This window comes from Branchiostoma belcheri, unplaced genomic scaffold (genome assembly GCF_001625305.1).
Source record: "Branchiostoma belcheri isolate BF01 breed outbred unplaced genomic scaffold, Haploidv18h27 scaffold286, whole genome shotgun sequence".
In the NCBI taxonomy this organism is placed as follows: Eukaryota; Metazoa; Chordata; class Leptocardii; order Amphioxiformes; family Branchiostomatidae; genus Branchiostoma; species Branchiostoma belcheri.
In genome coordinates, this window is record NW_017803894.1 from 81,502 (window position 1) to 95,816 (window position 14,315).

Below are 14,315 nucleotides of genomic sequence, written 5' to 3' on the forward strand. Positions count from 1 at the left end.
TGTAGATTTTAGTAGTGTTTATCTCATGGTATGATATCAGAATAAATTCATTGGTGGAATGCTGCAACCTACTTTACTGTAATTTGATATCGCTCAATAGTGCAATACTATATGCATGTAGATATTAGATATACTGAAGAAGTCCATACATTAATGACACAATAAAGATTTTCACAAAGTATATGGGAGTCGTGATATCTGTGTCTTCTCTCTGTAATGTTATGTATGAACAAATAAATTTGTAATGTGTTATTTTCAGTTATTTTTCAAAAGACTCAAAAAAATAAAGCTAATTGTTCTAGTATTATATTTCAATCTTCAAATGTTAAGAAAGGAATTCGAATATATATATGTGTGCTCCTCCATGCATATATGCATGCTAACTCCATAAAAGCCCTATAAATAGGTTTCTTGTATTGATTTCTTGTGAGCGGAGTTGTACTGTAGCAACATTTCAGCTAACTATCTAGAATAGCAGACATAACAATAAAATAGCTGAAAATATCTGAAAGAATATTAATTAGGCCATGTTGATTTGATTATATGGATGACATCCGCGCGCGCATGGATTATCGGCCGTTTCCCCCCAAAAAAGGTTTCAATCATACTTTAAATCGTGCAAAACAGTTGCAAAATTAGCAAATATATACCGTAAGTTGCAAAACGAATATTTAAAAACGATACCAATGTCGTAGAATGCCAAAATTAAACAAAAAAGACGAAAGTGTAAAGAAATGAATTTGAAGAGTAGATTATTCACCAAACCGTACTCTGTGTCATTTGTTCGACCTTCATGACGTAGATTTCATAATAAAAGTAATTTTTTGCAATTTTTTTTATTCGCACGCACGCATCAGTTTTAGGGTTGCCAGAGGATGTCATCCATATAATGACATATTCAAAAGTTTTTTGTAGTGTGCGAAGCCTCGTGACACTAGTCGTAGCTTATATAAGACTTTCAATAAAACGTGAGAAACAAAGTTACTTTGGAGATAATGTACGTATAGATGACGTTGTGCAAAACTGTAAAGTAAGAAACTCATAGGTTAAACATGATTCTCTTGTTGACCAATCGCAGATCCCTATAACGTTACATAACCCTATCAGAAATAGACGCCAAAGTTCTACATTTGCCCGTCAATCATTTACCATCGTTATTGCCGGACAAATGTGGCGGGAATGACGCCAAATAAAACCGGTTTACCCGGATGAGTGGCTTTGCCCCCGCCTGATAAAAGCACGACCTGTGTGCGGGTTTCCCTTCTCTGTGTTGATCTGTCTGTGTCTGAAAATGAAGAAGCTGTCGTATGTATTCCTTCTTTTGGTGGTTATCGTTGGAATGGCGGACCTGGGTGCGTTCTATACTTGATTTATAGTGAAGTTTATAATGAAGTTTATTGCAAATTCATGCCCGTGGGGCTAATTGCAGATTACAAACAGAAAAGAGCAATGAAACGTAGTATAAAATAACTAAAATCTACACAATGAAAGGTACTTGTCTAGAGCTATAGCTATGTCTAAAACTATGTCTAAGGGGTTTGACTTCTCTTTTTTAGACCATGGAAGACGTAATGTCCCACCTTTTCTAAAATTAGTGGGTTTTGGGAAGTTAAAAGAAGAATAGTTTTTTCTTTGTCCGTAAGTTTAGTAAAATTTGGATGAATTGTAGAAGTTTGAATAGTTAACTCATTTCGAGCGTTGCTATAAAAAGAACAATTTGAGATAAAGTGTATTTCGTCTTCCACAGCCTTTGCATTTCCGTTGCTTAACTTCTGAATCACTTCCTTAAGATTGTGGGGATGTACAAGTTGACTCAAATGTTTGCACCGCCAAATTTACAAAATAAATGGAAATCAACATATGCGACAACGGTAATGTACATAATGTATATTGCAAGTATACTGTTTGCTTACAATGTATTCTACTGTTCTTTAAACATACATTTTTATTCTCCTTCTAGGTGAATCCGTCAAACGTAAAAACGGAAACGTGAAGAAGAGGCAGTCTGTTCGCTTCTCGGAGCCCAGGTCACTCCCTTACGAAGAAATTCTGCGGTTCAAAGCAAAAAGGAGGCAACAGGTCCAATCTAGACTGAAGTCAGCAGACAACAACACAACAGCCGTCAGCAACTCAACACTCAACAACGAGACCACCACCACCACGCCCAAACCTCCACAGCTCGTCTGCTATGGAGACCTGGGCTGTTTTTCGGATGAGGCTCCCTTTGACAACACCGGGTCTGTGCCGCAGTCTCCAGAACATATCGACACCAAGTTCTACGTGTTTACAAGAAGCAATCCAACTATTGAGGAGCGACAGGTATGCCGTTATCTAGAGCTGCCGGTACCGTCTGTACAAAAGACCATAGGTACAATTAGTATTTTTTTCTTGTGTGTGTACTTCGAGTTTCTATGGGTACTTCGAGTTTCTATGAGTACTTCGAGTTTCTATGGGTATATTTCGAGTTTCTATGAGTACTTCGAGTTTCTATGAATACTTGTAGTTTCTATGAGTACTTGTAGTTTCTATGGGTACTTAGACTTTGTATTGGAACTTAGAGTTTCTTACGCCTGGTCTTTCGTACGTCTGGTCAGTGCAAGCATATAGTTTTATTCATAGATAAATAAAAGTCCTCAACTGGGTTTACTCGTCTGGTTATGCAAAAATACCACTGTTGTCAGGTAGAAACGATATAAATAGACCAGACCATCTCCCTGACGTCGTTACTGCTATGGACATACATGTAGTCGTGATATCAATCTATACAGCTCCGAAAAAAGCAGACAACCTTTCCTGGCGTTTCAAATGTAGCTTAGTTCATGAACTAGTAATTTGAACTGTTTTATTTTTTCAAGTAAAGGCATTTGTACATCCCACCGGGTCAGTTGTGGTAAAAACCAACTAGTTTGAACTGTGAATTATTCATCGCTTTTTCTTCGAGGTTATGATTGAAGAGGTAAGGGCTCGACAAATAAAGTACTAATAAATCTATACACATATTTTACACATATCTAGTACAAAATCTAGTACATAATATCTAGTAAAAAATACGTGTATTATAAAAGTGAGAAGTTGTATATGGTACGTTTGGGTGTTGCTGATTGCCGTTACTAAGGCCACAACAAGTAATATTTATGGATGACGTGAGTGCGCGCATTAATTTTCGCCTGATTTTGGGGAAAAACTTATTTTGCCCTTTGACAGTGGTCAACATTTCGAAAATGGGAAAAATGGCATGCCTTGCCATGCTGGAACGTGTATGGCAGATAAACATGAAGAGAGGAGACAAGACAAGGCTCTGATTTATTGTTTAGATTTTTACTTTGATGCATTGATGTTTTTCATTCCTTTTATATGCTCCCACTAAATCAAAACCATCTGTACAATGATTGAAAACTTTTCTTTTTCGAAGTTGTTTCAGTGACAAATGGATGTTGTGATAGTTGGCAGTAAAGTTAGCACAATATAGGTATCATTTCTTGTTTAACAGGATTTATGATGTCAAAATGTGAAGATATAACTTGGGTTAGGAATTTTGTTTTGGACCCTTCTTGTTTGTTTTTTTTGCCCCCTCGCATTAGAATTGGAGCCTGTAGAGGATGTCATCCATAAAATTTGCTTGCTGTGGCCTTATATAACGTTATCAAGTTACTACACAATACAAAATACAAGAATTGGAAATATCCTCCTTGCAGGAGATATCATACGAAGACCCCTCCAGTCTGCGCATGTCCCACTTCAACCCCAGGAACAAGGTGAAGGTACTGATTCATGGCTTCTTCTCCAACCCCATCACCGAGCCGCCATTTTGGGCAGGAGACGCCATGATGGAGATGCTCAAACGGGTAAGGTCATAGGTTACCCCCACAGTTCCACCACTGCACAATCGCCATTTATGTTTTTGTTCAAATGTATCAAATCTTTATTGACTAAATGTTTTGAATTGAAGAATTATTTTCAACTTGCCACCCATAATTGCGTAATATTGATTAATGTTTAAGCTTTAGTACGAGTTGCATATTTTATGATAGACCTGTCGACGTTAGAAACACTAGTTTTCAGCAGTAGGTTTTAACAGCATACAGTAGATAGGAGATAATTGTTCTCTACTGAACAGCATTTCTGAACTGTCAAGCTAGAATATTTTTGTTCGTTTCTTATTATGTCGTTTTTGCTGAAAAGGGCGATTTAAACGTCACACCATTGTACAATCGTTATTTTTTTGGTCAAATGTATCATATCGTTATCGACTGAATGTTTTGAATTTCAACTTGCCACCAATATAATTACGTAATATTGATTGATGTTTAAGCTTTAGTACAAGTTGGATATTTTATGATATAGACATGTCGAATTGGTGATGAGAAACATTAGTTTTCTGCAGCAGGTTTAAACAGCATACAGTAGATAGGAGATAATTCTTCTCGACTGAACAGCATTTCTGAACTGTCAAACTAGAACATTTTTGTTCGTTTCTTATTATGTTGTTGTTTTGTTGTTTATTTCAACATGCAAATATACAATACATAGTGGTGACGCACTCAAGCTACATGCTTATATTCACGTCACCACTGGACATAAAATAAAAATTACATCACAAAACATGGGAATCGTCCAGGTAACAATAGAACAGAGTTAGTTTTTGAGATATTATGAATGGATACAGAAGTATAAATTGAGTATATTATGTCGTTTGTGCTGAAAAGGACGATTTAAACGTCATCGTAGTGGACTGGAACAAAGGTGCCGCGGCGCCTAACTACTTTGCGGCGGCGTCCAACATCCGCGTGGTGGCGGCACAGATCGCCAAGCTGCTGGTGTTCCTGACGGAGGAGACCGGATGTAAGCTGGAACAGTTCCATCTGGTGGGGCACAGTCTGGGCGCGCACACGGCCGGCCTCGTGGGAACCAGGCTACCTGGTCTGCCCAGGATCACAGGTACGATATGTTTGTACAGGTTTTTGGAACCGCCTCAGGGGCGGAGGCAAAAAAAGCTTTTAGTTGCACCGATGCATCAATTAGATTGAAACTACAACGATATTTAGCAAGACGTGAAGACGTTATGACAGTGAATCTCTACATCTGATATGATTTAATTAATATATGCATGTGCCAATCAAAACATAAGCAACTATCTTTTAATTATAACTTTAAAAGTGTTGATAATGGAATGATAACAATAAACCATATATTGATATTACTCTGTGCAGAACGACCTTGGCTACAACTTTTATAGTATACATATCTGAATCAATTGATTTTTATGTTAAAAAATATTTTACCATACATCTTTGACTGGAAAACCTTACTTAGACAGTCCATGTACCTGCGACAAGGGTGGGAGGGGGTTAGTCGTGATTGTGAGTTTTCGATCGATAATTGTTGGCATAAATTGGATATTAACCATCATAATATGATAGCACTGATTCTGAAACGATTTTGGCTACTGCTTTCATAGAATACGAATCTCAATCAATTAGTTTCCATGCTAATTTCAACTATTTTACTACCTTTGATAACAATACTAGTACTAGTACGTAAAATCTACTAGTATTCTACTACAGGAAATATTAAAGAAAACTACTCTCCTCTTAACATCCGAAAACCCACAAATTACAGAAAAAGTAGGATCCTTTGTCTTCCTCTGTCTTCAAAAAAGAAGTCAAACCCAGTAGTTTTTACTAGTAGTTTCTTAGTAGTTTTCAGTAGTTCTATGTGTACTAATTATCTGTTTTTCATACCAAATGTTTTTTCTGTTCCTGCAATTAGCCCTCGGGCATAAACTTGCAATAAAACATACGTTATTAAATTCCAAACGTCAGCGAGGTGAGACTCTTTGGTTGTGTAAAAAGAATTCCCCTATTTCTTAAGTTTTACCAACCTGATGAAACTATTTTCGGGGTTATTAAATTCCGTGTGCCTGTAGGTTTGGATCCTGCCGAGCCGTTCTTTGAAGACGAGGACCCGATCGTGCGCCTGGACCCCACGGACGCTCTGTTCGTGGACGTGATCCACACGGACGGGGGAGAGATCCTGTCCGGGGCCTGGGGCCTGGACCTGCCGTCAGGACACGTGGACTTCTACCCGAACGGCGGGAAGGGACAGCCGGGGTGTGGGAACACGTGGCTCAGCGCCATCGGCAGTCTGCTCGACTCCTCCCAAGGTACGTACCGTAACGTAATCCATGTATTATTACCTCAGGGGGAGGAGACATCCTTCGGCGGAAGGGTTTTGTGAGAGATTTAGATTTTCATGTTCGCAGCTGTTTCTCGCATTTGGGTGGACGGATTCTTTTGAGACTCGGTATATGTTTTGCTATTGGGCTGCAGATGATGCACCTTCTTTAGTTTTTATTGTATATGTGTTTTCGGGCGGGAAAATGGTGCCTTTTATTGGCCCCAAAACACCCCTTTGAGCGTGAAAGTGGTCGCGACCGTTGACTTTTGGCGTGTTTAAGCTATTCTCGGTCTGGTCCACGTATATGACCCCTCACACAGAGGGGTGTCCGGTCTCGATAAATTCTTTATATGTATAAAACCCTATATAAAAAAAATACAATAAAAAGCCCTGAGGTATAAAATCTTAGATTTTACTTGTTACTGTTGCCATCTACACACAGTTCTAAAACTAAAATGTGCATCATTGTAGTCAATATAACTACAGCCTTTCTCAAGATGGATGACCCGTGTACGTGAACACGTGACTCCAGGAACCCCGGGGTCCACCAGCGCGTCGGCAGAACGTACTGCGCCTGCGCAGAACCCCGAATTTGGGCGGTTTTCGTTGGTTTTTTGGTCAACGTTGCATCAGAATTTTGCCTGTTGCAGACAATATTTTAACCAACATAACATTTGAAAACTACTGTCGGAATGCTAACCTTATATGAGCGAATACGACCTTATATGAGACGTTCTGCCGAAGTGCTATGTACAATACAATCGGTTTCGCGCAGGTGCAGTACGTTCTGCCGACGTGCTGGGTCCACCGCTAGTCATACAGACAATACATATATACATACATAGTTGACAGAGTCATAAAACAACATCTAAATCAATAACATATTTACAATATATAATTATTTAAAAAACAAACAGCCCTGTCGAACAAGTGCTGGTGTGCTAATGATAGAAGTATTTGTGCAAACTGTTCTTAAAGACTCTCAGGGATGGTGTGGATTGCATAACAATTAGAAGGTTATTCCACACACTAACAGCCCTGTACATGAAACACTTCATCAGTGCGTTAGTTCTTGGTTTGCCTAGCATAAAAGACTGCTTAGCGACAAAACGGGTTCTATAACTATGCAAGTTGCTGACCGCACGCAGTTGCCTACTGATACAAATAGGTTCGTTTGTGAGTGTTATTGGTGGCAAACTGGAAAATCTATAAATAATACTGAACATTTCATGAACCTTCAAGTTTACACCAAGTTTCTTCCCTCTCGCCCTGAAGAGCTGACTGACTCCATGGACTGTAGCCACAAGCGTGCACACCAGCTGTACATAGACTCCATCAACAACCCCTGTAAACTCGTGGCCTACCCCTGCCGCAGCTATGACGACTACCTCGCAGGGAGGTGCTGGGAATGCTCAAACGACGCCTGCGCAGTGATGGGGTATGACGTAGACAGTAACCCGAACGCCCGTGGAAGCGTGTACCTGACTACGGGAGAGAGCCCGCCATATTGTTGTGAGTGTTGAGTACTAACGCTTCCTAACGTTGAAGGCAGTCTGAAAAGCAGAGACCAGTATTATTTTCTAAAGGAACACATTTCTTTGCTCTTGTTGCTCCAAATTTTGGGACTATCCCACATGAAACAACAAAATCCCTACCTTGGTACTGAATAGCCTTCCACCCCTATGTACTATACTGCACCATCCCCACATTGGTACAAAATGCACAATGAACCAAATGACGTGTAAAATTTAGCCACGTATTAAGAAGGAATTGAACTATTTATAATCCAGTAACTGCTTCTGCCGTTGAGACTGCCTTTAACAATTATTTGGTCTTTTGGACCTGATCTCGAGTTCTTCCAACAATATATGCTGTATAGGGCGGCGCTCACCCCGTTTCTGTAGACCTTGGTCCACATAGCTGTGAAAATTATTGATACATTTTCTACTTAATAATTTGTTTGATGTTATTGTGATTTATGAACTCATCATCATCGTCGTCGCGTTATATGAAAGACACAGAATATCTATTTCCGGGTACGGTGGGTTTGTGTGTCTGTTTGTTTGTTTGTTTGTTTGTTTGTTTGTTTGTTCGGATAGGGCAGGTTGGAAGCACGTGGGTGGGGAAGATTTAGCCAGAATGACAGGAGATCAAGAGGTCAGACACAGGAAACAGTGTCAACTTGAAGGCCACGAAACCCAAAATACTTCCTCCCACGTCTTTTTATGCAGTTGCAGTTACACACTGATCCAAACCTTTCTGTCATGATGATTATCTCAGAATTATGTCTGTCTTGTTATGTTTACCGAAGGAAAACATATTGTTTTTACTCAGTTTCTTCCTCTTCTGTTCCAAACACTAAAGCTGGCCAATGACATGACTTGTTGACGTCTGTCACCATGGTGACCATTTGCTTTACAAATGTTACTCTCTAGTTTATCTTAAATCCTTGACAAACAAGTTCCGTTTATTCCTGTAGCGTACAAGTACAGAGTGGTGTTGAAGACAAAACCGGGGATGGAGTTCTGTAGAGGCGAGATCACCATCAACATAGCGGGGAGCTACCAGAGCACCGGCCCGATCAAATTCTTCGAGTAAGTGAATGATTAGATACTTCTCGGTACAAAAGGGTTTGGGAATGGGAAATGGTGTGCATGCTTGTCCGAACAGAGAAGGTTGAGGAAGTGGGTTGGGAAGATTGACAGGTAGGATGATAGGAGGTCAAAATGACAGGAAATGGCTCTGCCAGCATGAATTATAGAATTGACATGGGGGAATTCAGGAAGCCGGGGATTACATGAGGGGCCCTCCAATACTACAATATTTACCGGAAATTTCAAGTTTGTATTGTGTCATCTTCGTTGCCCAATGTGTGGATGTACAATTTTGTTGTTTTATTCAATTGTACTTACACCGATTTCTACAAAACAAATGTGCAGGCTACTTTTGAATTGAATTGTTATCGCCCGTATACTATTTCTAAATGATTTATTTAGAAAGTGTGTGAAGATAACAGTAAAGTCAATATAACCCACGCTTTGACAGGGCGAACTCATGCTCACAATTAGCCCATTGGTACATCCAACTAGAGACTGCCATAACCATAGAGAAGATAATTACAAATTTATTACAGCAAATTTGTCAAGTCAAGTCAAAGTTTATTGCATAACGATTGTCACGGGTATAATGTATGGCAAATAATAAAGTTACTAGTTGGTATGAGTCTATCACAATGCTACATATATGGTCAACGGTTACTGTGTCTGACAGAGTGTTATAAAGAACTACTGGCTAGAAAATATTTCAACTCTACACGTCCGTTCTACATTACGCTAAACTATACTTATGAGGGTACAGTGAGCAGTTGTACCTATACAAAACATGTTCTATGGCTACTAAACAGAGTGTTCACTAAATTACTTGCCAGGAATGTTACAGTTCTACATATAAATGCTACGATACGATACGCTACACTATATACGTGTAGTTGATGGCGTCAGGTGGCGTAGTGGTAGATCATTCGACTGTGAACCGGGAGACCCGGGTTCGATCCCGAGTCGTACCCGGGACATGTCTGGACATGCGCCCCGACGTTGTGCCCTTGAGAAAGGCACTTAACACGACTTTCGTCACTCCACCCAGGTGTGAATTGCTACCTAACTTCGGTTGGGGAAAGTCGTATTGAGGTCACCTCGTGGCGCTGAATGGCAGCCGCACAGACCCTTACGGCAGTTCTACAAATATGTATCATGACATTGTGTATTATGTGTATTATTATGTGTATTATTACCATTTGTATCATCTAATTGTAATCCCTGCCTCAATTCAGCACTATAAGGCTTCGATTGCACGGGTGATGTTTGGCCAATAAACCATTTATTATTATTATTATTATTATTGATTAAGTATTATCTTTATGCCACTGCAGTGACAATTCGCATGGAATTGACGCGGACACGGAATATGTTGGCATTTTCGCCTCCAATGTCCGGCTGGACACCGTGAAGGAAGTGACCCTGACCTACACCCGGACAACCAGCTTTCTCTTCTCCTGGAGCACATATGGTGATGTGGAGCTAGAGAGGGTCGACATACAGTCCAACCTTGGCATAGGGTCAGTGTCTTCTTTTAGGCCACAGCAAGTAAATTTTGTGGATGACATCCTCCGCAGACTCAAAATCTATTATGCGACCGGGCGAAAAAAACAAGGTTCCTACAATTTCAAATTTTGACTCAATCATTGTACAAATGGTTTTGATTCAGTGGGAACATCACATATACACAGCCAGCATCACATATCACCGCATCAAAGTAACAAAACATTAAATCAGAGCCTTTCCTTGTCTCCTCTCTTCCATCTGCCATCCACCTTCCGGCATGGCAACAGACATCTTTGATCATTTTCGGCATGTTGACCATTGTCAGAAGGCAACAAAAATTCTTTTCTTTTTCAAAATCAGGCGAAAAGTAATGCGCGCGCTGATGTCATCCATAAAAATTACTTGCTGTGGCCTTATAAATGAATACAAGATTAACTAGCGTATACACCACCAATAAATGCATTCGTCCACTTTTTAAAATATTTCCAGAACGATTTTGATACTTCTGAAATGCTGTAATATAACGATGGGGTGGTCTTTTCTATTGTATATCTCTTAGATTTCAAGAGATATTATTAGATGTCACATAAAAACTACATACATACAGCAGTTTCATGTCTATCAGATGTCGTATCTTTTACTTACATTTGTCGTACGATTTTGTCGGTTTGGCTTTACGTTAGGCAATGACAGAACCGACTGCCAGCAGCACTTTCTACGACAACCAATTGTTTTACACATCCACGACTGTTCCAAGAATGTCATTTATTCCCTGTCGTAAATCTGTCGTGTGGTGGATGTGATTAGACCCCATATGCGGATATTAACTTAAGGCCGTCATTGTTTATTTATTTATTTGTTTGTTTGTTTGTTTGTTTGTTTGTTACAGTGCATCATCCTGCAGTGTTATGATAAGGGAGGACGGCACGACAACCATTACAACATTCAACAACTGTTGACAACATACAAACATAGGAATAACGTTCAGCAAACACAGAAAAACTCCGGCAAATGAATCTCACCAAACATGCGATTCTATATTACGATATGACTAAAAGATATAGCTAAAATTGCCGAATGCCAGCCTTTTTGGGTTTAGTATGCTCTCTCTGTCGCTGCCCTACCAAAACGTCTGGACGTGCACATATTCTATTTGTCGGTCATTTGACTGTTTGTTCAGAATTTGAACAGCGTACAGGCAAGCTGATTGGCCAAACCTTAATGGCGGCATGGGGTCATCCAATCAGCGCTAGTTACGTGACTTCATCATCACTAGAAGTATTTTCAATGGTTTATTTGCATTAAAAACACAACAACACTGTCCCAAAAATGGCAGCCAGAGGCTGAATTGACATCAGGACATCACATAAACAGTATAAAACGAAAATGCCATATTAAACAATTTAAAATAGCAATAAACCATTACACAAAATGTATATAGAATATTGTCAGCAAAGTAGAAGGATAGAATATTTAGAATATAATATGTGCGGGCCCAGTCTTTTTGGCAGGGCAGCGACCGGGAGAATGTACTTAATAAAGACAAAAAAAGCTGGAATCCAGGCTATAGCAAAAAGGAAATACTGGGTTCATCTTTCCAACGGACATAATTGCACAATAATGTATCGTTCATCTAACACCATCGAATGAAAAAACAATCATTTACATGTATCAAGCAAATGTTCTAAATAAAACTTGTATTAAATAATTTTATGTAATTCAACGATATGTGATGTACTGTTTTTAATTCATTTGCAACAACAGGTCGATTTTCTTTCATCACCATCAGGTCATGAATTCCTGGAAATAATGACGCAATTGACACAGAAAGAACGTGTCCTATAGAATACAATATAAAAGAATGCACAATGCCTATCGTTGAGGCGAGTATGTTTTAACTAACTGCAGTTCTATTACAACTACAGTGCGTCCCAGGCACAGCCCGCCGTACGTGCTTTTTGTCCGTACGTTTTTTGGGAGGCTGCGTCTGCTACGTTTTTTTCTGAAAACGTAGGGAAGGAGTGGCGTCGACGCACGTCACTCGCACGGTTGCGCAAGGTGTAAGAGTGTGGTCTGCACGTTACGTCTGGCCGTCTTGCGTGCATTGTACGTTGCGCAAGTGGTAAGTTTGTCCACGTTTTTGCACGTAGACAGCACGCAGAAGCACGTACGGCGGGTTGTGATCGTAGCTTATAGAGGGTACTGTCAACCGTACTCTGTCCCCGAGTACTTTGGCTCTTATCAGTTCCACTGTTATCAGAGTAAGTTCCATGTTTCCGTATTTGAGATAAGTATATTATCTACGGTCCGGTTTGTCTAAACAGTGTACATTAAAAGGTCCCCTGCGTCGTGAAATGTTTGGCAGAGAACAAACTATGACATCTGTTACTTCTCACCGACAGAGACGAGGGTGCCGGAGTATACAGTGCAATTTTACGGAATACAGTGCAATTTTATGGAATACAGTGCAATTTTACGGAATACAGTACAATTTTACGGAATACAGTACAATTTTATGGAATACAGTGCAATTTTACGGAATACAGTACAATTTTACGGAATACAGTACAATTTTATGGAATACAGTGCAGTTTTATGGAATACAGTGCAATTTTATGGAATACAGTGCAATTTTACGGAATACAGTGCAATTTTATGAAATACAGTGCAATTTTACGGAATACAGTGCAATTTACGGAATACAGTGCAATTTTATGAAATACAGTGCAATTTTACGGAATACAGTGCAATTTTATGGAATACAGTGCAATTTTACGGAATACAGTACAATTTTACGGAATACAGTACAATTTTATGGAATACAGTGCAGTTTTATGGAATACAGTGCAATTTTATGAAATACAGTGCAATTTTACGGAATACAGTGCAATTTTATGGAATACAGTGCAATTTTACGGAATACAGTGCAATTTTACGGAATACAGTACAATTTTATGGAATACAGCGCAGTTTTATGGAATACCAGTGCAATTTTATGGAATACAGTGCAATTTTACGGAATACAGTGCAATTTTATGGAATACAGTGCAGTTTTATGGAATACAGTGCAATTTTATGGAATACAGTGCAATTTTATGGAATACAGTGCAGTTTTATGGAAAACAGTGCAATTTTATGGAATACAGTGCAATTTTATGGAATACAGTGCAGTTTTATGGAAAACAGTGCAATTTTATGGAATACAGTACAATTTTATGGAATACAGTGCAATTTTATGGAATACAGTGCAGTTTTATGGAAAACAGTGCAATTTTATGGAATACAGTGCAATTTTCCTAGTGTACTGTGCAAATTTTAAGTAATACAGTACAATCGTATTAGTATACAGTGCAATTTTACTAGTATACAGTGCAATTGTAATAGTAAAAATTGCTAAAACTACTAAAACGATTGAACTGATTCCGTAAAATTGCACCGTATACTAATACGATTGTACTGTATTCCGTAAAATCGCACTGTATTCCATAAAATTGCACTGTATACTCTGGCACCCCTGAGAGACCTCTAATATTGTCGGTGTCCGATAAACGAGGTCCGGATCTTCTTTCTAACGACGCTGAGACGACCTCTTCCCCACTGAGAACCGGTTACAAGCGTCGTGCGATCGTCGTACGATTGTAAATTAAAGCCATTCTTGGGGCAGTCCTGCATATGTCCTGCAAAATTCATCTGTCTTGTTACGGACAAAAAGCTACCCTATATCCTTGTCGACGATTGGCTCAGCCTGCTTGAAAATCTACGGCATAAAAATAAATGTTACCGTGTCTTTAACAAGCGACGTTACGTACTAATTAAGCTCATGTTTATTTGTTTATTTTGATTTTTCACCAAGTTAAAGGGAGGGCAAAACAGGTGTATACGCACCTTTACAAGTTGCCCCCCATACAAAAACACATATACAACATCAAAATTTACATAGTCAATAACAACAATTATAGCAATACACAGAATAGGTAATCGAAATAGAAGGTTAAGCATAATTCAAATATATCTAATAGAATGTGTTGAAACAAGTCT

The 14,315-nt window shown here is 39.2% G+C and overlaps 1 protein-coding gene across 1 annotated transcript; it reads left to right on the forward strand.

The window, feature by feature from the left end:
* The first annotated feature begins 1,232 nt into the window (after positions 1-1,232).
* LOC109472852 (pancreatic lipase-related protein 2-like) lies at positions 1,233-11,969 on the forward strand. Its single transcript, XM_019772711.1, has 9 exons — positions 1,233-1,352; positions 1,961-2,319; positions 3,696-3,845; positions 4,707-4,938; positions 5,927-6,163; positions 7,453-7,689; positions 8,657-8,771; positions 10,106-10,291; positions 11,167-11,969. Exons 1-9 carry the CDS (start codon positions 1,292-1,294, stop codon positions 11,234-11,236), a joined length of 1,647 nt encoding a protein of 548 aa, XP_019628270.1. The 5' UTR covers positions 1,233-1,291; the 3' UTR covers positions 11,237-11,969.
* The last annotated feature ends 2,346 nt before the right edge of the window (positions 11,970-14,315 follow it).

What these genes read in the sequence shown, in the direction of transcription:
- LOC109472852 (XM_019772711.1), top strand. Translation starts at nt 1,292, where the DNA reads ATGAAGAAGCTGTCGTATGTATTCCTTCTTTTGGTGGTTATCGTTGGA. An exon ending in TGGTCTGCCCAGGATCACAG is followed by an intron (nt 4,939 to 5,926) that starts GTACGATATGTT and finishes GTGTGCCTGTAG; the next exon opens with GTTTGGATCCTGCCGAGCCG. An exon ending in TCTGCTCGACTCCTCCCAAG is followed by an intron (nt 6,164 to 7,452) that starts GTACGTACCGTA and finishes CTCGCCCTGAAG; the next exon opens with AGCTGACTGACTCCATGGAC.